A 22,153-nucleotide genomic window follows, 5' to 3' on the forward strand; every position below is an offset into this window, starting at 1 on the left:
AGAGGACGTAGACGTACACACTCCAAAGACGTACAGGTATGTAGGTTAATTGGCTGGGTAAATGTAAAAAATGTCCCTAGTGGGTGTAGGATAGTGTTAATGTACGGGGATCGCTGGGCGGCACGGACTTGGTGGGCCGAAAAGGCATTTCCGGCTGTATATATATGATAGGACAGTGAGTAGTGTGGCTGTACTGACCTTGGGCACTGCCTATTTTGGAGTCTGCACATTCTCCTTGTGAGTACATGGCCAGTTTATTTCCAGATCCCAAAGACATGCAAATTGGTAGGTTAACTGGCCACTGGTGTAGGCGACTGGGGGAAGTTAAGTGGAATGTGGGTGGAATAAAATAAAATGGGATTCGTGTAAATGAGTACACAAGAAATTAGATTCTGGAAATTTGAGCAAAACACAAAATGCTGGAAGAAATGGACAAGTAATGTTTCAGATCAGGACCCTTCTTTACTCAGGGAGAACTATTTTGAGATGCAGTGTGTAGATAGATACATTGGATCCTGTTTGGGCCCAAGCTGGGCTGCTGGAAACACAGCTGCAGATATTGGAATCTTGAGCAAAACACAAAGTGTGGTGGAACTCTGCAGGTCAGGCAACATGTGTAGAGGGAAATGGACAGACGATTCAGGTCAGGACCATTCTTCAAATTGAATGTAAATTGATGTTCAACGGTTTCAAAGGTCTTTTATTGTCACATGTACCAATTAATGTACAATGACATGCGAATTACCATTCAGCCATAAGAAAAAAAGCAACAAGACACAACTACATACAAGTTAACATAAACATCCACCACAACAGACTCCTCACTGTGATGGAAGGTAAAAAAGTGCAATTTGTTCCTCTATATTCTCCCATGGTTAGGGCAGTCGAACCATCCGTCGAAGCTCCCGAGCCTGGGCTGTCAAAGCTCCTGCGGCTTGGAGTTCCCGAAGTCTGTCTCTGACCAGAGACCGCGAGCTCCGTGATGTTAAGTCCACAAGTTTCAATTCTCATTAATCACAGGCTACAGAGCAGTGACAATCACTTTCAGTTCAGTTGTCCATAATTTGTTAATTTTAGTTAGAATATTACCTTTGACCTCAATAAAAATTGTTTAGGGGTAGAGAATCTTTCTCATGCTCAGAAGATGAATATTTAGCAGCATCATGAGAAGGCCAGACAACAATTTGCCATACTTTAAAAATTGGAATCATACAATCACTTACTCTTTTCTGCATTAAAGGTTTAAATGGAAATTGCTCATTAGTTTCACTAAAATATGCAGATGATAACAGCCTTAAACTATAAAACAAGCATTTACAAGACTGATAGTTGATGGAAAAGAAACAAAACTGGTTAGGATGGACCACATATTCACCAAGTGACCACTCGAGCTGTGAACATGGCAGTTAAAATTATTTGCCTCATTGATCTATTCTGAGTCAAGAACTCACACAAACAATGGAGGGGAAAAAGGAAAATCAACTCCAATATTCCAGCTAATCATATTTTTGGTTGTGCTGATTCTGTAAGTTCCACAAATTTCCTGAGTGTTCCTTCCATCCAAGCTACTAAATTCATCCATTTCCTTGCATTCCCATGCTAGAAATTGACCATAGAAAATCCATCAGCACCATTTTAAAGCTTAATTGGCAGATAACAATTCCCACTCTCTAGGAAATTCCCACTCTAGGAAATTGTACTCAAGACTCTATAAATTCAATATATTCTTTAACATTGTTATTTCTTTATGAATTCTGGCAATCTTGCTCATTAATATTTCAATTTTAGTTCTTCCCTTTTGTGTTCATTCAATTGAAACTCAGCAGGGAGAAACACGCTAATACTCAGCACGGTTTGGTTGTAGGCGTCTCCTTTGTTGATTTGTGTACAATGAACCACAGCAATATTAAGCCCAACTAATTAAGAAATTATCACCTTAAGTGTCATGGAAGGAACATCTCAGGATGTAGCATGTTAAAAGCCTTCAAGATGATTGAGCCCATTAGCGCTCCGTCTGAAACACAGGTGCCCATCTGGAAATCTGTGCCAGGTCCTCCAGGCACATTACATATCTAGACATTGTTGGATCACCACAGAGGTGTGAAATACATGTTTTAAATTCACTTGATTGACAAAAGGCAGGGTATGGAAACAGGCCCTTTGGCGGCCATCCATCACCCGTTCACTCTAGTTGTCTCTGGCACTGTGAGGCAGCAGCTCTACCGCTGCTCCACTTACGGCTTGGTCATTTGGATTCAGAATTGGCAGAGACAGAGGATCGTGGTGAAAGGACAATACTCAGACTGCAGGCCTGTGATCAGTGGAGATCCAAGTAAGTGTGAGGTGCTGCACTTTGGGTGGTTGAATACAAGGGGAAGGTTTAAACACAGCTAATGGCATGACCCTTAACATGATTAATATAGTGAGATGAGATTCCCCCAAGTCCATAGATCCCTGAAAGTGGCAACACTAGTTCGAGTGATAAAGTATATCTCATCAGTCAGGCATTTAGTCAAAAAATCATATTGCGGCTTATAAAACTCTGGAATATGGTGTACTGATCTTCATGACCTATTACAGGAAAGATTTGGAATCTTTTGAAAGGATGCAGCGTAAATTAGAGGGTACGAGCTATAAGGAAGTTGCACAAACGGAGTGTTTTCTCTGGAGTGTCAGAGGCTGAGGGGAGACCTGATATAAGTATAAAACATAACGAGGCATAGAGTGGGCCATACCTATCAGAGACTAGAGGGCATGGCTTGAAGGTGAGAAATGGAAGTTGAAAGGAGATGTGCGGGGCACGTTTTCTTTTAAAGCAGAGTGGGGAAGTCTGGAACATGCTGCAAGGGGTGTCAATAGAGGTAACATTAAATAGATAGACTGAATGAACAACCAAAATGAAGTGAGTTTCAGAATGTCAGAAAAAGCAGAACTATCTTGGTAGATTCAGCTGGCAATGTTGCCTCACATTGACTCAGCTCCAGAAACCCTGATTTAATCTTGACGTTTAATGCTGCGAGCCGATAAATTCTTCTTCATGGATTTTCATGTGCCCCCATTTACCAAAGATTGAGAAAATTAGTCAAATAGGATTACCGTAAGCAGATGCTTTATCAGTGTGGAGCAAAAGGCCAAGGGGCACTTTTCTGTGCTTTACCACGATAATGGCAAGAGATTACAAGCTCAGGTGGAGTGGCACCTGGGCAACATTGTGCATAAATCACAAACCATTGTGCAGGTAGCAACATTTATTTATTACAAGGGGAATAAATGGAGGTCAAGTGGGAGATAATTGACCAACTCCTCACAGCACAAAAAGATTGATGACATCTGAAATACTGCATATATATCAGTCTCAAAGAGATGTGAAAGTACAAGAAGCAATTCAGAGGTCTCTGGATTGATCCTGATGTCATACAAAGTTGAACTCACTAGGATTTAATTTCGTGAAGATCAAAGTGACATGATCAAAACAAACAAGACTATGATGGGTCTTGACACAGTGGATATTAGCTTGTGTTAATTGAAGAGGGGGCAAGTAGTCTTCAATTAATTTTGTTTACAACTAAAAAACCTAACTTGCTCTAAAGACTACATCAATCATAAATGTTATAGCTCAAAGCAGCAGCAGAACACAATCGTGATACAAAATATTTTATTTACATTGACAGAGAATGGTGTCATGAATAGTGGCCGTGACATCCAGGTGATTGTCCATCCAAGATCCTGAGGAGAAAAAAAGGAGGTCAGTAGCTTGTTATGACAATGTTCATTCTAACACATTTATGCTGACACTAACTTCCTATCATAGGTAAGTCTATTGTTCAGCATTGAGATGGTTATATCTCTGAATATATTTGTTCAGATACAAAAGTCCGAACCCAAGTTACAAGAATGGAAATCTGATTCATCAAAAGCTGTTAAGTAACCTATTGAATATATTAGTGTAAAAGCTACACCACCAAGCACTATTAATGATGCATTTACAAACAAAAATAGGTGTAAATTGTAAGCAAATATTTCCATGCAAAATCTCTGGAATTAGCACTTGCTGTGCTGCAACCCCAATGCAATTTCCACATCATGGACACATTCCCAAAACAAGGTCATTTTGCAGCACTGCAAAATAATGTAGTATATCCAACTTCTCCCACTATGCGTGAGCTCAAGCTCAGGCAATCATGCATTTTAGGAAAATTTACACTCTTTTAGATGTGATTTCAACCTTTTACAACACTAATAGACAACAGATTCATGCAATTCTTTATTATAGAGGGGATTGTGGCAGAGGGGTTCAACTGGAGACCAATTGAAATTACAATTTTCACCAGTGCTGGGCTCAGTGATTGGTGAATGATATAGGACAGCAACCAAAACACCAGAAAATCCTTTTTGATCCATCTGTACATTGCCAAAGAGACTACTGAAGAATCAAGTAAACAATATTTCCAAACCAATTTAGCTATTTGGTTATTTTCATACCCATGCAGTAATAATTTAAATGTTCTGCACTTCAAGTGTAATGAACAATTAAAATGCAGCAGCATATGAAAATGTAAACTGAGAATACAATTAAGACTAAAGTAGTAAGGCTTCATGAGACACCCACTTTGATTTAAAAAACTCACTGCCCTATAACTTTGAGTTTCAATATACTCACCCCTCTTCATGACTTGTGGTGACTGACCAGATGTGCAACATCCTGGCTATGCGGCTTTGCATAGAAGCTGGAAATGAAAGCAGATAGAATTCCCATAACTTATTTCTCATCCAATCAAGCTACATTAGCCAAACTGCATTTTGCATAAAAACAAGCAAAATACTACGCGAGACAACCACACAACTAAAATAGTTGTAAAAGATCTTTCACATCTCTTTAAAAACCATGATTAAATGTCAATGTCAATTTTTGGAGGGGATTTTAGGAGTTACTTACTGGCCATTTTAATGCACCAGCAGCCTATCAACAAGCATCAAGCGCTTTCCGTGCCTAAAGAGAACACATCAAGTTAGTAAGAACTCAACAGTAATTGATAATATTAATAATCTTTAGATCACATTACATCAGGAAAACTTGCCATACAAATCCAGCCCAAATGCAGATCTGGAATAGAAAAGCTGCCTGAATTCCCCAATAGTCTCAAGTGCCACTGTTTCCACAGTGGCACCCATTGACTAATATATATGGGGCAAGACTTGGTTAATGGAAACAGGATACAAAGGATACCGTTCATACAACTGATGTGCATCAATGGATTACACCAGAAAAGCACAGTGTACTTTGTGGTGACTTGCCTGCATAGCCCCAAGAAAAGGTGCAAAGCAAGATGTTGTGCTTTATGCCAAGCTTCACAGGCAAGTACGGCAGTGTGCCAACAGAAGATTAAAATTATTCAAAATTAATAATTCTAAGATTTGAACGGGTCAATTAAAATTGACCAAGCTGGCACAGAAAGAAGATGCCTAATCAGGCAAGTATGCATTTAAGGGAAGTTACACATCTTAGAAGTGATTCTAACCTCTTACAACACTGGTAGACACCAAGTATCCCTATTATGTTCTGGCATCACACTCCTGCACAGATGCTCAAAATATTGTTGCCAAATTAAACTGAAAAAGCTCAGTCACGGAGAATAATTGAGATGGAATACAGTGCAGACACTTAGCTATCTATTTTCACATCCCACTCACAAATCCCGTGTGTAGAATTGAAACATGATTTCAGCTTCAGGGATAAGCCAGAGCTTTTTACACATAAATCATACTTCATTGCTCATTCTAAACAGATAATTATTTCTTTTGACTTAGCAAGTATGTTTCCCAAAAATGGAATACACATGCGATCAACACTTCAGCTCCAAGATTGCATCAAATGTTAATCTTGCTGTGTGCTTTGTGACAAACTGAATCAAATTAAGCTTGCACAGAGAATACTGCAATTTGCACAGATGACCTGTGTCAAAATCCCAGCATTGTAACAAACTGCTCCAAAACAGTCAGACCTGAACAATCTGGTCAAGGACCATGACAGCATTTACAACCTCTTCCACCCTAATCTCAAAGATTCTTTACAGCAGTTTACTTCATCCAAGCAATCTAAACATCTAAGCAGTCAAGAACACATTCCACTCTATTCTCCTAGATGGTTTCAATTTTTTAATTACTTGCCAAAAAAGATTACTAGAAAACTGCCCATTATAAACCCAACACTGATGTGATCCATCTGATTATTGGAACATATCATCTTTCAGTGGATAGACAACAAGCCATTTGCTTATTAACGGCTTCAAAGAAAGCAAACCAAGAGCAATGTGATTTGACTTAGGCCCATTCCAGGTATACATGAAATTGTAATAACTAGTCCAAGGCCCGAGCAGCCAAATAGTTATATACCTGGGCAAAGCATGGTGAACGTTTGCTCTTCTAAAATACCAAATGAGTATTAAATCCTTATTTCCAGTACACATTGCCAGATGCAGTTGAACTCAGTTGAGGTAGTGAATATGACGTTTACAGAAATGATACTTGCCATATGCAACAAGTAAGCATTCTTAAAAATCTGCTGAACCCAAGATAAATCTTCCTATATACAAGTACATTGTACAGGGTCTGGTCATAGGATTTCTGGCCAGATACCCCAGTGATCAAGATAGATTGTAGTTAGTCATTACAAAGTTGGCTTGGTAAAAGCTGAAAACATACTGTAGAGGCTATACTAAAAGTTACAGGAGATAAACCAAGTACAATAAATAGGTGCACACATTTCAGGGTAAAGGGGTCTGACAGGCTCATCAAGAGCAAGTAGGTTAAAAGTGAACTCTTCAATTTCCAAAACTCGAGTTGGCAGATCAAATTACCATTTCCTCCATAATTGCAGGCAATTGCACACCCACCCATCCCTTTTCCCAAACCACAAACTAAATACGCGATGTTCAAGGTATGTCACTAAGTGGCTGATTGTCTAGGTAGATCACGTTGCTTTATTGATGGAATTGGCAAAACTTCAAGTGCAGGTGCAATGTTTAGAAAAAATTAAGCAGACAGCAACAACCTACCTATTCAAGGCCTCAGTCACACAACAGCTTTATAAAGCCAAAAGTACAATTGGAGAATAAAACACAGATTTAACCATTTGCCAACGATCCACAAGTGCATCAAAATCTTAATGCTGTGGTACGCCAGTATTTGAAAGCTGCACTAATAGCTGTACATCATTTGGGCTGTAATGCATTATTTATATCAGTCAACATTGAATGCTAACAGTCCAACCGCTAAGTGCTGCACTGTAATCACACTGTCAGAAGGGTGATGCCCGAACCATTTCACTGAATTAAGAAATTACGAAAGACATTTTAACAAGTTATTTGTACATACCTGTATGCAGTCTGTACTGTGTACCGCAGAACAAGCAGGAATACTATTCTCCACGTCTTACTGCCCAATCCCATTTGCAGTACTACAGATCCTCAATGTAATGTATTGCAGACAAGCTGACTGTAATTATTCGTTGTAGAGTGGCATTACTTGCAAGGATGCAGCACAATTGGCTGCCAGCAGCCACTTGCTGGCTTGTAACTCAGATGCGTTGCCATGTGACCTGAGAATCTGAAACTGTTATAACTTCCACCGAAGAATATTGGGGAAGACAAGTTATTTCAATTTGTTCCCAGACTTAATGGGCATTGCAAAATTCAGCACCTGAATACCAAGATGGCAACAACTATCCTTTACATGTATTGAGATTAACTGATGCCGTACACCAAGTTCATAGATATCTCTAAAAATGTATAAGTGAGCCTTTCAGGCCAGTGACTTTGCTCCAATTTCAAAAATTCACAAAAAAACGTGCCCCTATTGCAACTAAATGCACCAAGTTATGGCATAAAAAAAAAATGAAAACTGGGCATTGCAAAAATAGTTCTAATCTCTGCTTGTATCACCCAAAGAACTAAAAATTCCCCCTAACTGGTGAGCTCAAAGGGTTCACAAAAGCCCCTAATTACAAGTAACATCACAAAATCAAATCTATCAAATTACTATACTGATTTGAACAGGGCCCTGGTTTAATCATCCCCACCTAAATATACTAAGCCTATTTAAATTATGAAACCCATGTTCAAATGCATCAATTTTAAGAGAACAAAGTGAAGCCATTGGTACCGAAGAGGAAGATTGCAATTAGTGTTAATTGAGAAAGTGGGCAAATTATTCACATTTGCAATAACTACATTGCATAGCCTGGAATTTTTTTTTTAAATCACCATTGATGAGTTAGGACCCAAGCAAATAAGTAGCCCTAAGTTATTAATTCATCCCAGAATTTTGATTTAAAACTATCCAATCTTGGCTATTAAAAAATATCAACAAATGATAAAATAGTTGCCCCTCACTAGAAAACTGCACTTACGGCTAGTAGAGCTGGATAAAAAAATCATACCGGTGGATTTAATTATATGTTCAAACATGCCCCACCACCCATCCCCACAAATAAGTTTTAACACTTACCATTATCACAATGCTAAACAGCAATTATTTGTTGGCACAGCATGTTACTGCTTGGTTTCCAGTTACCCATTGAAGCTCTTCAGCTTCCATAGGCAGAAGACATAGAAGTCACGTTCTGGTGGTCCAGGCATCCTGTTGCAAATTCATTCTTATGAGCAGATCTGCACCTCCCAGAAATGCTACTGGATTCCAATTATTGAAATTTTTCAATTAGTCATTCACGATGTAAGAGGACCAACTTCTCAAATGAAGTTTTAGGTGAAACCTTCACAAGTCAACAGTTGGACCCATAGTAGGTCAGTAGTTTAAAAAGGCTTTCTGGATCATAAATTGCAAATTGTTCGGAGAACATCTTTTACCACTAGAAACTAAAAATTATTTGAGTCTTCAGAACTCCACTTTTTAGATCCTGCCCCAGTTTCACAGCAAATCTGTCTGGTAAAACTTTAACCACATGCACACATCCTTTTTTTTTTAAATCCCCACGTCCAAATAAGATCCCACAAATGTTCTGGTTTTGTTGGTGATGCAGAAGGTGCAAAGCTGAATGTGCATCAATACCAGAAACACCTGGGTATGTTTACTAAATGTTGTGCACATTGTCCTCATGCTTTTTACTGCATTGACGATTCAAATACACATTTCTATCACTACTGCTCAAGTTCCAGAATACCAAACTTTAGAACTGGGATGCTGCTGGCCCAAATTTGTTTTATGCAAGTCCCAATAAATTGATTTACAGGCCTAAAACTGAAAAGTATCCACTCATCTCGGGTACTCACACAGAGTAATCGGGCATCACTATATGGCAAGACAACCAATGACATTTGTCAGCAAGCCATACAGACCCCTCGCGTACAAATTAAGGGGTTATGGTAAGAATTGATCATTTCTAATCCATTTAATGGATTTAGAACAGGCTGGACAGTTACAGAGCACCTCATATCTACCCAAATTGGAATGGACAAGAACAGTTCAAACACAGGTGGGACATGTTATCTTTATCTGAAATAGTTTAAACCCAAATGTCGTAGCAACAAAATCAATCAAATTGAAAATTTTAATGCAGCTGGCACTGCCAAAATACCAGTATGTCCAATAGTTTGATTGAAATAGACGCAGGAGTTGAGAATGCAGAAGTCAAATGGCAATTTTTTTGTGGCCACAAAGAAACCATTGAAGGAAATAATCTCCCAACTCCCACTTCCAAACCAAAAATAGAGGAAATAAATTTCAAAAATCAATTTGTTCTCTGTTCAAGAGAGTTAGATTTAGCTCTTAGGGCAAAGGGAATCAAGGGATATGGGGAAAGAAGCTGGAATGGGGTACAGATTTTGGATCAGCCATGATATTAAATGGCAGTACTGGCTTGAAGGGCCGAATGGCCTGCCCCTGCATCTATTGTCTATGTAATTTCTGAAAATATGCTCACCATAAAAACATCAAGAGCCTAGAATCGGAAACCTCAACATTCAGTCGTGCCAACCAATCTCGTTGGATCTAATTAGAACAAGTTGGCCAAAAAAGGACACCATGATGAGCTTCAGATTCTATGGGGCAAAGAAAAATTGTCAGCTAGGGGCCCAATTGCTTCAAACCATCTTTAATGGAAAAACTGCAGGCTAAAGAAGACTTGTGTCCAAAGTTACAGCTTCACAATCTAAGATCACATGGAAAGGTCGCTCAGCATGATGGCCAGAGATCCTCGGCTTTAATCTTGAGAGTTGTAGTAAATTAAAACAGGAAAAATTGAAGAATTGAGTTTAGCACCAGTCTAAACATTTAACATCTTAAGTACTACTGCAATATAAGCATCCTGCCCTCCCAACATTTTCAAACATTCAAATATCAAATGTATTTGCCAAATCAGAAACCAAATCAGATTTGTCAGTGGACTTCACTGGTACAACTGACAGAATTTGGCTTGCAGGTTTCTGGGATCCAAAACTAGGACGAAAAGAATCATTTTTGAAAATTTAAACGCTAATTAGAAAAGTTCTGTTTAATAAAAGGTGTGGATGACAATTTAAATTACAGATACGAGCAAAAAAAATCCAGGACATGCTGTCCATTGCCAGCAAGCAAAATATTGCTGTGCTCTTTGACCTACTGTAATTTAAAGCAACCATAAGATGTCAAGCAGAAATAAAATTGTTACAATTTAAAACCAGACAACTGGCAATTGTGTTTTGTTGCACTTAATTCCCATCAATCCGTACCTTTTTGCAATGAACTTTGATAAATGGTACAAAGTTTGCAAGTCAGCAATACTTTGTCCCACTTATGGAAGCCGATAATTTGCCTCAATTTAGCAGACTTTATTCTTGGTTAAAAACAACTCATTTTTCAAATTAGCACTACGAATGAGTTTTAATTTAAAAAGACGACCAAAATACAGAATTCCACCATTTCAAAACAAGCATTTAGCCTACACAATTTAACATGCTTCTACAATGACTCAAAAGATACATGGAGCATACTTTCTAGAGGTTTAATGGCACTTCAGTGTACATTTGAAGTACTGGGAAAAGATGCCTATTTGCACTATCGCTTGCTTGACATAATTCAACAATCACAATGTGCCAGCGTGAATTGTTACAGTTTACAAAGTTTAGTCAATACACAAATCTGAATAGGCATAAAATGCAACTTTGCCACCAACTAAAAAAACGCAATTATGAAGAGTTCCCATCTAAAGGAAAGTATCTGGAATGCACACTAAAGGAGAGCTATAAATTTTAGTATCTAGGCTTCTTGTTAGCTGTTTCATATTCTTCTCTCCCTCTACTAAAATTGGGACCAGTAGGCCCCATAGGACGTGGGGGCTGAGCATTCATTGGACCTGGTGTCCCCTGTCCAAAGCGGTCATTACGCTATTGGAAGTTCATCACATGGTAGCAATCAAAGTCCATACAAAATGAGGAAAATGTGTAACATTTAGGTCAGGGAAGGCATCCGTAGTCAACGTTCGTCGATTACAACCAGGAATGGGGCGATCCACAGGTACCAGGCACATAAAAAGAAAAAAAAGAGGGCAAGTTGTTCATTAGTTTACCAACCAGCACATGGAGGAATCCATGGTGGGTATAATCCTCCCATGACTTGTGACAGCTCAAGAACAATGGCTATTCTGCTTTTAGTGCAAACAAATCATTTACAAGAATAGGAATGCAGTGTAATGTGCACAAAAAGGATTTGGGCTTAGAATGTCTCATTACCATTGCAATCTCAGCATTGAATCTGTCAGAGATGCAGTGTTTAACACTTCAAGTTAAATAGCCATAGGCCTCAATCGAAGTCACAAGTAACCACCGACTTATTCCCACCTATTCCCCTTTAACACAATCTGACTAACAAGCCAGTATTGTAGTACTGAAGAGTTGTTGAGTACAATTAATTTTGTTTCAGTAAAAAAAATGTTTACTATTAAGGCATGATAGTTCCCACAACAGATTGAAAATTCGATCTTATCAGTTGCCTTTAAAACTGTTGAAAAGAAAATTATATAAAATGTAACATTCAAAATGTATTTTAGTCCACAATCTACCATCACAATACAACACAAGTACTACAACACTGGATCATTGTTACCATTCAGGATTACCAGGATAAATTGCGTATACTGCAGAACAATGCACTGTTAACGTCCATAACTCCATTTACGATTTAAAATGCCTCATCGAATTTACCACTTGCACAGAACACCTCAAACATTTGGAGGGTAGGGCAAGCAGGTTTGCCACGATACATGGCATGCTGTTGCGCTAGAGGACACTCAACAGCCTCTTTCAATTTATTTCATGGGGCAACATCACACTGCAGGCCAACTAAGTGCTGGCATATTCTGCCAAAACAATCGTCATCCAATGCAGGACTGAGGTCTTTGAAGCACTTCAACCAAATAAATAACACTGAAATATTAGTTAATCCAAGATTAAACCATTTGGAATTAGAAGGACATTGCAGGAACAGCCTCTTAAATCACAAATTATGGATAAACTTCCGCTCATCCCCACACACCCCATCTTCCCATGTGACCCGGGTTTCCCTTAAAATAATAAACCCATCCACCGCATCTTTCCACTATGCCAGACCTAGCAACGGTCAGGATAAGTAATTTTAAGATGCAGGGAAATACTATTTACTAGCTGCAGTTGAACAGTTACGGGCGCCGTGGGATAGCTGATTTCCACCTGTGCACTGTGTATCTATGCAATTTAACAAGGAGCTACTACAGTCACAATATTTTCTTCACTTATTTCAATATTGCAGCTTGTCGTAAACTGGAACCACGTGTTCAATGTTTATGTATATAACAGTGGTTGCAGATGACGGAACATTAGGACAGGAAATCAGAAGTTTATATCCTATAGAACAAGAAACCTAAATTGCAAACTGATTTAACTGGATAGAGCAAGACAATACGCCTTCCGTATCAGAACAATTGCAACTACTAACACCACTTGTAACCTCCAAAATAACCCACTAACCAATCTTAAGACACTATGGGAATATTTTCATTCCTAGCATGAATGCAAGCAGTTATGCCATTGCTATCCTCCAGTACCTATTTGGGAAATTGAAATTGACCCATTTCCCCAGCATACCTAATTTGGCATGCTTGTCCCAACCACACAAACCATCAATTCCACATTCAAGTTCTAAAAACCCAAACCTTGGTAATACGATCAGCTGATCTGGTAATTTAAATGCATTTCTAGTAGATTGATTTACAGACTTCTGCCCCACAAACACATTGATTTCACTCGAACTTGCAAGCATGTAATGACTATGCTATGTTTGGCATAACCAAACTTGACCAGTGGCATGGCAATTAGATCCTGTGATCAATTGTTAAGATGCAAACTGATTAAAATCAACTTATGTAATGTTCATTAATGTGTCACATGTAATTCCATTAAAAGAAAACCAAGTCGAATCCACCCCATGCCAAGTCCAGACTATGTTACTCAGCTCCCACCAGAGCCTTAATCAAGCAGTTTCTAAGTTTGCCATTTTGTGTTGTTTCAGTAATGACAAGATAAGCAGATGAACCCCACAAGGACCTTAGTTTAAATTACAAAGTATCCATTACAATTTTCCCTTGGCTATCATCATACCAAATACCCACTCATTTCACTCTACAATCAGTCCATACATTCAAGCATTCACTCTGAAACACAGTATGCTTTACCCCTGCCATGTCGCCAGTGTTTGCACTGGTGCTCATCATCTGTCCAGTCATTGCACTAGGTCCTCCAGGACTACTCAATGTACTGTGACCTTCATAGGCCATTGCTGCCATTGGCGGGAAGCTTTGGTTTGCAGTAGTAAATTGTTCTGAAATGTGAAACAATGAGAAATTAGCAATAATGAACATTTATGTCACACATTTATACACCATATTTGTAAGGGGTTAACATTACGAATGTAGCTATGTGGGTTTTATTGCAGGAGTGTAAAAGCTCCAGCTCGGATTATATTGCTGGGACATCCTGGGGCATCGTTGTCAGCGTGGAAGTGCGGTTTATGGCTGATCAGCAACCGGCCTCAAAGCTTTGAAGTGTTAAGAAGAACATCTTGCCACATGGACTGCCCTTTGTTCCCAAGAAAGAAGAGGTCACGATGGACACGGAGGTCCCGAAAGACAAAAGATTTATAGGGCATTGTAAACTTGCCATATAAGGCAGCGATGGAAAAATACTGGCACATGTATTTGGGGTATAAAAGGTGTGTAAATATAAGCTTTCGGAGAGAGAGGCTACACTAGCTGCTTGAGCGTTTCTGAACGCTCCGGTATCTAGGCTCTCTCCCATCTGGGTGAGTAGAATAAAGAGGTTAAACTAATTTGGTTGTCTGACTATTCTGTTAATAGGTCCTCACTGTTCCCATTATGAAGAATTAAAATAACCTCTTCATTTCAATTAATACAACCATAACCTCCTAGTTTAGATGCTTGAACACATGATCCACCACACTATAAAACACTGGTCTGTCCAGAGCTCCATGCACAACCATGGCACACCACCAACTTGAACTCTAATCTTTTATGTAATTGTCAATCTTCCGTCTCGATTTTGTGTTAACCCACAGGCTTCTAGTTATGTTTACCTGGACTCACACCCTTCCATATACCTCAATCTCCAGGGACAGTCACTGCTTAGGTTCACTAGGTTAATTCCCGGAATGGCGGGACTGTCGTATGTTGAAAGGCTGGAGCAATTAGGCTTGTATACACTGGAATTTAGAAGGATGAGGGGGGATCTTATTGAAACATATAAGACAATTAGGGGATTGGACACATTAGAGGCAGGAAACATGTTCCCAATGTTGGGGGAGTCCAGAACAAGGGGCCACAGTTTAAGAATAAGTGGTAGGCCATTTAGAACGGAGATGAGGAAGAACTTTTTCAGTCAGAGAGTGGTGAAGGTGGAAATCTCTGTCTCAGAAGGCAGTGGAGGCCAGTTCGTTGGATACTTTCAAGAGAGAGCTGGATAGAGCTCTTAAGGATAGCGGAATGAGGGGGTATGGGGAGAAGGCAGGAACGGGGTACTGATTGAGAGTGATCAGCCATGATCGCATTGAATGGCGGTGCTGGCTCGAAGGGCTGAATGGCCTACTCCTGCACCTATTTGTCTATTGTCTACATTGTCATCCAGACGCCAGTTTTACCTGCAAGGGTCATCTTTGTAATGCAATTCTTTATCCATACTGTTCTCAAAGCAACCCACGACGTTTGTGATCCATTTCCAAAGAATAAATATAGTCTACAATATCAACTGTATATCACTTGCCATTATTTTGAGTCACTTTCAACACAGCCAATATACAAGCAGCAACAATTGTTTAGGTGATTAAAAAAAAAAGCATTATTGAAACAGCAAACTCAAAATATTCAAGAAAAATAAAACAATAAAAAATATGCATTTACCTGTCATTCCTCCAGCCATACGCATTTCACGCTCTCTCTAAAAAGTAAAAAAATAATTTCATTAGAAATCAGAACCTACTACCAAATTTACAAGTGCTTCAAGCAAGAGCTATCCAGGCCAAGTTTCAAAATTTGAGACCAGCACTTTTCTGCAAAAACAGTTTGGGAAGTTAGCAACATTAATTGAGAATAGCCAGATATTAAACATGGAAAATCCCCTTGCAGAAGTACACACGTGCTTGCTGTAATTTTTACCTACTTATAATTGCCTGACACCACCCAGATAGACAAACACCAGTCCTATGCCATTGCATTGCTAGGTACAAAGCCAGACAATGCAAGTTTAAAGCAAAGGCATAAGCAGAGTTTTCACTTCGCAGTCCTTGTGATGTCTTATTAAATATAGTCCAATTCCACCACAGAATGCATTCACTGGATATGCCGGCTGTACAGTCAATGACATAGATATCAAATTATCGTCTATATTAAGATCATAACTAAGTCAGCAAATGTTGGAAAGTGTCAGCTAACAAGCATTCGTACAAGCACAAAGGTTCACAAAATTGGAGCAAATTAGGGGTATTCTAATTTGGGTACTCATCACATTATAATAAGCAAAGGCCTCAGAGCGTTGAGTGTTTCAGTGCCAAACAAATGCAGGTGGACAGAACCAAGAGACTTGAGGGCATAAATATGTGTAACCTCATATTGTCCTGCTTCTGGTACAATCTGGTTAATGTTAGAATTAACATTTTTGGAGATGCAGGTAGAATTTGAGGCTGGGATTTTGATGGCATCTTCATTTCAAGCATCACAAGCATGTTTTCAACTAAGTGCTGGTGCAATCTTAGGCACAAGATACACAAACATTACATATTGCACGAGAAAAATGGCCCCATGACATTAAGGAAACTCACAGGATCCATGTACCCCATGCGGAAGTTCTCCTCCCTCTGGCGCCTTATCATGTCCTCTTTTTCCCTTTGCCGCATCAGCATTTCCTCCTCTCGTCTGCGACGCTCTTCCTCTTGCCTGGATAATGTAGAAACCACAGTATTAAATTAAGATTTTAACAAAGTAATAAGCTTTAACTACAAATAGGCCACAGGATTCTCATTTTAGAGCAATTTTGCATGAAGTCTTAATTCTCACCTCAATTCAAGCTGTTTACGCTTTTGAACTTCTTGGCTGTGGAGCTCCTCCATGCGCCTCAGCTCTTCTTGGCGCCGCATAAGATCTAGAGTAATTTTTCACAACAGAAACAAATCAACTAGAGCATTTAGTTCACCAAATTCATGCAGAGATCACTATATTCCATTTGACTGCACAAAATTCAATCACAAATGTTATCATTTGCATAATAACCATCAAATTCAACAGATTATCAATTCAACATAGTTATTTTCATATAGTCAGTTGGTAACTTCATGTTGTAAGTCATGTTGCAATGTCAGATAATGCTTAAATGATTCTTAGCATACCCTGCCTCAACAACATTGCCTGATGTTCATGGTATGCATCTTCCATCTCATTTTCCAACTTATCCCTGGCCTCTCTCATGTTCTTTTCTACTTGTTCTCTCTGTTGTTTTTCCATTTCATCAAGTGACTTCCATCTCTGGGAATATTCAAACTCAAATGTTCCATGCTGAGCAAAACGAGGAGGATGCTCTCTCTCTCTGCAAAAAACGGAGGCACAACTTTCACCTCAATTAGTCTAATAATTCCACTAATTCAAAGAAATCAAATCTGCAGATGTAATGCATCAAGGCAAATACAGCGATGTTACAAAATTAGAATAAATTACTTGTTATCCACTTGAATATGTTTTTAAACTATTCTAAAACTCACTTCTGATACATAGGGTTCCTTTGGGCAAGCTTTTCTGGAAGGCCATCTTCATCATCATACTGTTCCATCGGTTCCACAATTACAGGACGAGGAGACCTACAAGACAATGAATAACATTTGACAGTTTTGTTCTCTTCCAGGGCTACCTTTATGAACCCCCATTCATATTGAGCTCTTGTTGAAATATTAAAAGTCAGTTATAATTAAAAACCCATACCGATATTTCCTTCAGCAAATGCAATGCTACTGCATAAAATCAGAAACCCTCATGCTTAATTACATATCTGCTCATGAACTACAATGTTGTTCAAGAAACATTTGAAACAACTGAATTTTAAAAAGCAACCGAGTAACTTATTTATTTTAAAACTTACGCTGTCAAGAGGAATACTCCATCACTGCATCGGTCAAGTGCCTTCCGTGCAGCTGGTTTTGTAGCAAATTCAACTATTCCTTTGCCTGTTGATCTGCCACGATCATCTACGATTACAATAGCTCTCTCCACTTGACCAAATTGAGAGAAAGCTTCCTCCAGCAATTCATTTGAGACATAAGGGGAGAGATTGCGGACAGTCAATGCAGCAGAATGTGTGGCAAAACGAATACGAAGTGGTCGGCCTCTCATAGGCGTATCATCGAGTTCGGCTTTGGCTATTTCAGCCAAGGTTCTGCTTTCCTTAAGAGAAAGACAAAAACTTTGAAAACCACACATCTACATTTCTAGGTTAAACTGCCAAAAAAGCATGAGCCAAACTAAACTAAAGCACAAAATATGCAAAATGGTGCTTTGTGATGCAAACATTGAAACAAATAGTAGAAAATCAACACCTCATGTGCACACACGTTTCTAATGAGTTGAACCATTCCATTAACTGAGAAACAACATTTATCCAACGCCGCGTGTACAAGCGGCAGGAAATAAAAGTATAAAGAACACACGAATGCAAAAAAGCCAGAAATCCGATTGCCTGCAGTGCGCATTTAGGGAGTTGTATTACAGATTCTCTTCTCACCGCTAGTCAATCTTCTACTACTACCTCCCAATTTCAGCCACCCACATTCAACCCTGGTCATTGGTAGCGTCTGGGTGGAGTTAAAATATTTTTATGCATGAGCGTGTTGCCCCTAGCGGCCGCGGTTCCTACCCACATACCAAATCTGTGCAGATTGCTGGGTTAACTGGTCACAGGGGAGATTTCAAGCGTGTCTGGATACGTGGAAGAATGGTGGTAGGGGGGGGTGTTAACAGAAGATTCGAATAACTGGGCTGTCTGCCACTTCCACTACAAGGAAAGTACCCCATGAGCGAAAACACGACTAACCCCATAAAGGAGAGACTGAGGTGGGGGATATTGACGAGATCGAAATCAAGGGGGTCTGCTACTATCATTTGTACCAACAACGGAACAATGAAATTCATACTTACAACAATATGTGAGCACACTGTACATAGATAAGACACAAAATGCTGGAGTAACTCAACGAGACAGTATCACCCATTCCTTCCTTCCAGAGATGCTGCCTGTTCCCCTGAGTTACTCCAACATTGTGTGTCTATCTTGGGTTTAAACCAGCATCTACAGATCCTTCTAATATACTGCACATATACACATAATAAAATTAACTAAATCCAGAATGTAGATGCAGAACAATGACCGAATTGAGCAACAGGGCGGCCTATGACCGCATGCACGTTCCCGCGATCGGGGAGGCGCGCCTGCGCGGTCACGCGACACACCCCGTGCCGGGGGCGCGCTTGGTGCGGCCTAGCCGCCTGCGGCCGCCAGGTGGCCGGGCAACACTCACCAGACGGATGAAGCCGAAGCCTTTGCCTTTGTTGATGAAAACCTCGCCGGGTTCGCCATATTTCTGGAAGAGCCTCTTGAAGTCGTCCTCGGTGATGTCGCCGGGCAGGTTGCCGACGAAGAGGCGGCAGCGCTGGGTGTAGGTCTTCTCGCCGGGCTTGCGGAGCAGCGAGAGCTGGGCCCGCAGCACATCCTGCGCCTGCTGCCGCATTTCGCCCTCGGTCGGCTTGGAGTCGCGGGGCTGGCGGCTCTGGCTCTCCGTCCCTTGGTAGGGCGGCTTGCCCTCGCCGCCGCCCCCGCCTCTGGCCCCCGCCACCGCAGCCACCACCGCCGGGGGCTGGGCGGGCGCCGCTTCGCTGTTCTTCTTCTCGGGCTCCTGAGACTTCTGCTGCGAGGCCTGCGCCGCCGTCTTCTGAGGCGGGGTCTGCGTGGGGGCGGCCGCCGCCGCCGTCGTCGTCGTCGTCGTCCCCGCCACCTGGCTCTGCGAGGAAGGCACCGGCTGCTGCTTCAGGACCTCGGCCGCGTTTCCCGCTCCGTTCGGGCGGTTGGGGACACTGTTGCGGTTGGCGCCGCCGACTCCTCCGCCGCCGCCGCGGAACGGAGGGCTCATGCCGCCGCGCCTCTGGAATCCCGTGCGGTTCCTGAAACGATCCCGAGACATTTCCTCTCCGTGGATGTTTTTCTTTTTAAAAAAAGAATAAAAACACACCCACCAGCGATTGTGCGCGGGTTTTTTTCCCCCCACAGAGTTTGTTTCAAACCGGCTGCAGAGGTCAGCGTGGAGAAGTGCGCAAAATGGCGCCCGGTCGGCGCCGAGGCGGGCGCAGGCTCCTTATATACCGCCCCGATGTCCCACCCCCGCCGGCGTCCCATTGGAGGGTCGCTGCGACGACGCGCGGCCGACCTGACAGCTGATTGGCGACGGCCCATGTCCATCAGCGCACGGCTCCAACTACGGCCACCGCCTCGCAGACAAAGGAGCGCTTCACTGGTGCGGGAGGGAACCGTGTGCTTCATCCTGTTCAGCAATGGAGGCCTTGTCCCTGGGACCGACACCACACCGAACTCGCCCCTTCACTGACACACTGGACATCACTCTGAATCCACCATGCCCTTCCCATTTAACCATCCATTGTGTTTACCTTTCACACGTTCACCCATCTAATTCTGACATTTTCGGTTGATATATTTTTAAATAAATAATCATTTATTACTTAATATTGAAGAGTAAAAACTCTTAAAAGAGACCCTTGATTCGCCTCGAAGATTGTTCTATGAACTTTTCATGAATTTCAAATTATAATTATAATTATTCTGTATCTTCAGTATTACATAGAAGTATTCCTGGTATTTATTCACAAAATGCTGGAGTAACTCAGCAGGTCAGGCAGCATCTCAGGAGAGAAGGAATGGGTGACGTTTCGGGTCGAGACCCTTCTTCAGACTGAAGATGGAATGGGTGAATTTCGGGTCGAGAACCTTCTTCAGTCTGAAGAAGGGTCTCGACCCGAAACGTCACCCATTCCTTCTCTCCTGAGATGCTGTCTGACCTGCTGAGTTACTCCAGCATTTTGGGAATAAATACCTTCGATTTGTACCAGCATCTGCAGTTATTTTCTTACACTAGAAGTATTCCCGTGTTACCTTGAAGCCTTTTTTAAAATATATTTTTTATCCTACTTTCTTGATCGTCACCTCTTTGTTAGCTTCAGTTCAAATTCTCCCGCTGATTGCTGTTTGTTGGAGAATTAGTTTTATGTGTCATTGGTGCCTTCAGCAACACATTTTTATAGGTATCAACGCTGAATACATCAGTCCATGTGTGGCCTTGCCACCAGCATTTATAAAAACCATCAAAGGTCTGGTGACTGACTGTATTTGGCAGCACTCATGGAATGGCAGAATTGTATGGCATATTAGGACACCATTTAACCAAAAATTAATTATCGAAGAGATATCTAGATATTCAAGATCTTGTCCCTTGGCTGTGCAATTTTCTCCCCTTTATATACCTTTATGAAAGTGACCTGAATTTATTTCTACCAATCTTTCAGGACTGCATTACAATACACAACAACTTGTGGGCCAAGAAATGGTTCTGCTCGTGCTCTCCTCAAGTCAAGTCAAGTCAAATTTATTTGTCACATACACATACACGATGTGCAGTGAAATGAAAGTGGCAATGCCTGCGGGTTGTGCACAAAAAAGAATTACAGTTACAGCATATAAATAAAGTTAATAAGTAACTATTAGTGTCGACAAAAATTTAGTCTCTGGGGTTATAAAAGTTGACAGTCCTGATGGCCTGTGGGAAGAAGCTCCGTCTCATCCTCTGATGTTGTTGCCAATTCTTTTAATTTGTGTCATCGGACTACAGACTCTTATGTCAGTTTTGAAATATTCTCCTTACTTACTCTCAGAATTATTTGAACACCCAATAAACATTCCACAGCCTACTTTAAAAATGAAATTTCCAAGTTTCTCCAGAATTGCCGCATAAATCATATCCTGCTGGGTTCCAGTAAATAAATACATGCAAAGTGCTGGAGTAAGTCTGGGTCAGGCAACATCACTGGAAGACATCGACAGACGATGTTTCAGGGCAGGACCCTTCTTCAGACTTATTGTGGGGTGAGGGTCAGAAGCTTCAAGGACTTGAAGTTGTGGAATTTATTGATGAACAGAGGACTGCAGCTGATCTGTTGATTTAGAAAGATTTGGCTTGACTTTTGCACTTAATATCTCTGTTTATAAGACCAGGATAGTGTACATATCTTTAATTGCATTATCAACTTTTTGGACCATCTTCAAACATATATGTGAAACATCAAATATCTTTATTCCTGCTTCCATGAGAATGGTACCCCTTCTGCAGAAACAAATTAGTTCACACTTCTGTGCGCCAAATTTTATCTGCCATTGTGTCCATTACCTTGCTCATGTATTGAGGAATTTCCGAAAATATATTTTATTTACAAAACTTGATAATGCAGTACTCTCATATGCCAATTATTAGTACGAGCCATATTATTCTACTTATAATATTTACATCAAATCAACAT

The 22,153-nt window shown here is 40.6% G+C and overlaps 1 protein-coding gene across 3 annotated transcripts; it reads right to left on the bottom strand.

Annotated features, from left to right (window-relative positions):
- Nucleotides 1–783: 783 nt before the first annotated feature.
- LOC144606787 (splicing factor, proline- and glutamine-rich-like) lies at nucleotides 784–19,893 on the bottom strand. Of its 3 annotated transcripts, none has more exons than XM_078423145.1 (11): nucleotides 19,093–19,893; nucleotides 17,661–17,962; nucleotides 17,287–17,382; nucleotides 16,918–17,135; nucleotides 16,589–16,673; nucleotides 16,354–16,468; nucleotides 15,437–15,473; nucleotides 13,700–13,845; nucleotides 4,937–11,378; nucleotides 4,661–4,727; nucleotides 784–3,726 (listed from the first exon to the last, which is right to left on the bottom strand). In XM_078423145.1, exons 1-9 carry the CDS (start codon nucleotides 19,750–19,752, stop codon nucleotides 11,244–11,246), a joined length of 1,794 nt encoding a protein of 597 aa, XP_078279271.1. In that variant the 5' UTR covers nucleotides 19,753–19,893; the 3' UTR covers nucleotides 784–3,726; nucleotides 4,661–4,727; nucleotides 4,937–11,243. The 3 variants fall into 3 exon arrangements, with proteins under 3 accessions (XP_078279271.1, XP_078279272.1, XP_078279273.1); XM_078423146.1 differs by having other exon boundaries at nucleotides 785–3,726; nucleotides 16,918–17,114; XM_078423147.1 differs by having other exon boundaries at nucleotides 3,250–3,726; nucleotides 4,937–4,990.
- Nucleotides 19,894–22,153: the final 2,260 nt, after the last annotated feature.

Source organism: Rhinoraja longicauda, chromosome 27, assembly GCF_053455715.1.
Source record: "Rhinoraja longicauda isolate Sanriku21f chromosome 27, sRhiLon1.1, whole genome shotgun sequence".
In the NCBI taxonomy this organism is placed as follows: Eukaryota; Metazoa; Chordata; class Chondrichthyes; order Rajiformes; family Arhynchobatidae; genus Rhinoraja; species Rhinoraja longicauda.

Coding starts and splice junctions, on each gene's coding strand:
- LOC144606787 (XM_078423145.1), bottom strand. CDS start 19,752: ATGTCTCGGGATCGTTTCAGGAACCGCACGGGATTCCAGAGGCGCGGC. Junction 17,136..17,286: donor AGGAACCCTATGTATCAGAA/GTGAGTTTTAGA, acceptor TTGAGGTGAAAG/TTGTGCCTCCGTTTTTTGCA. Junction 16,674..16,917: donor GGCAATGTTGTTGAGGCAGG/GTATGCTAAGAA, acceptor AAATTACTCTAG/ATCTTATGCGGCGCCAAGAA.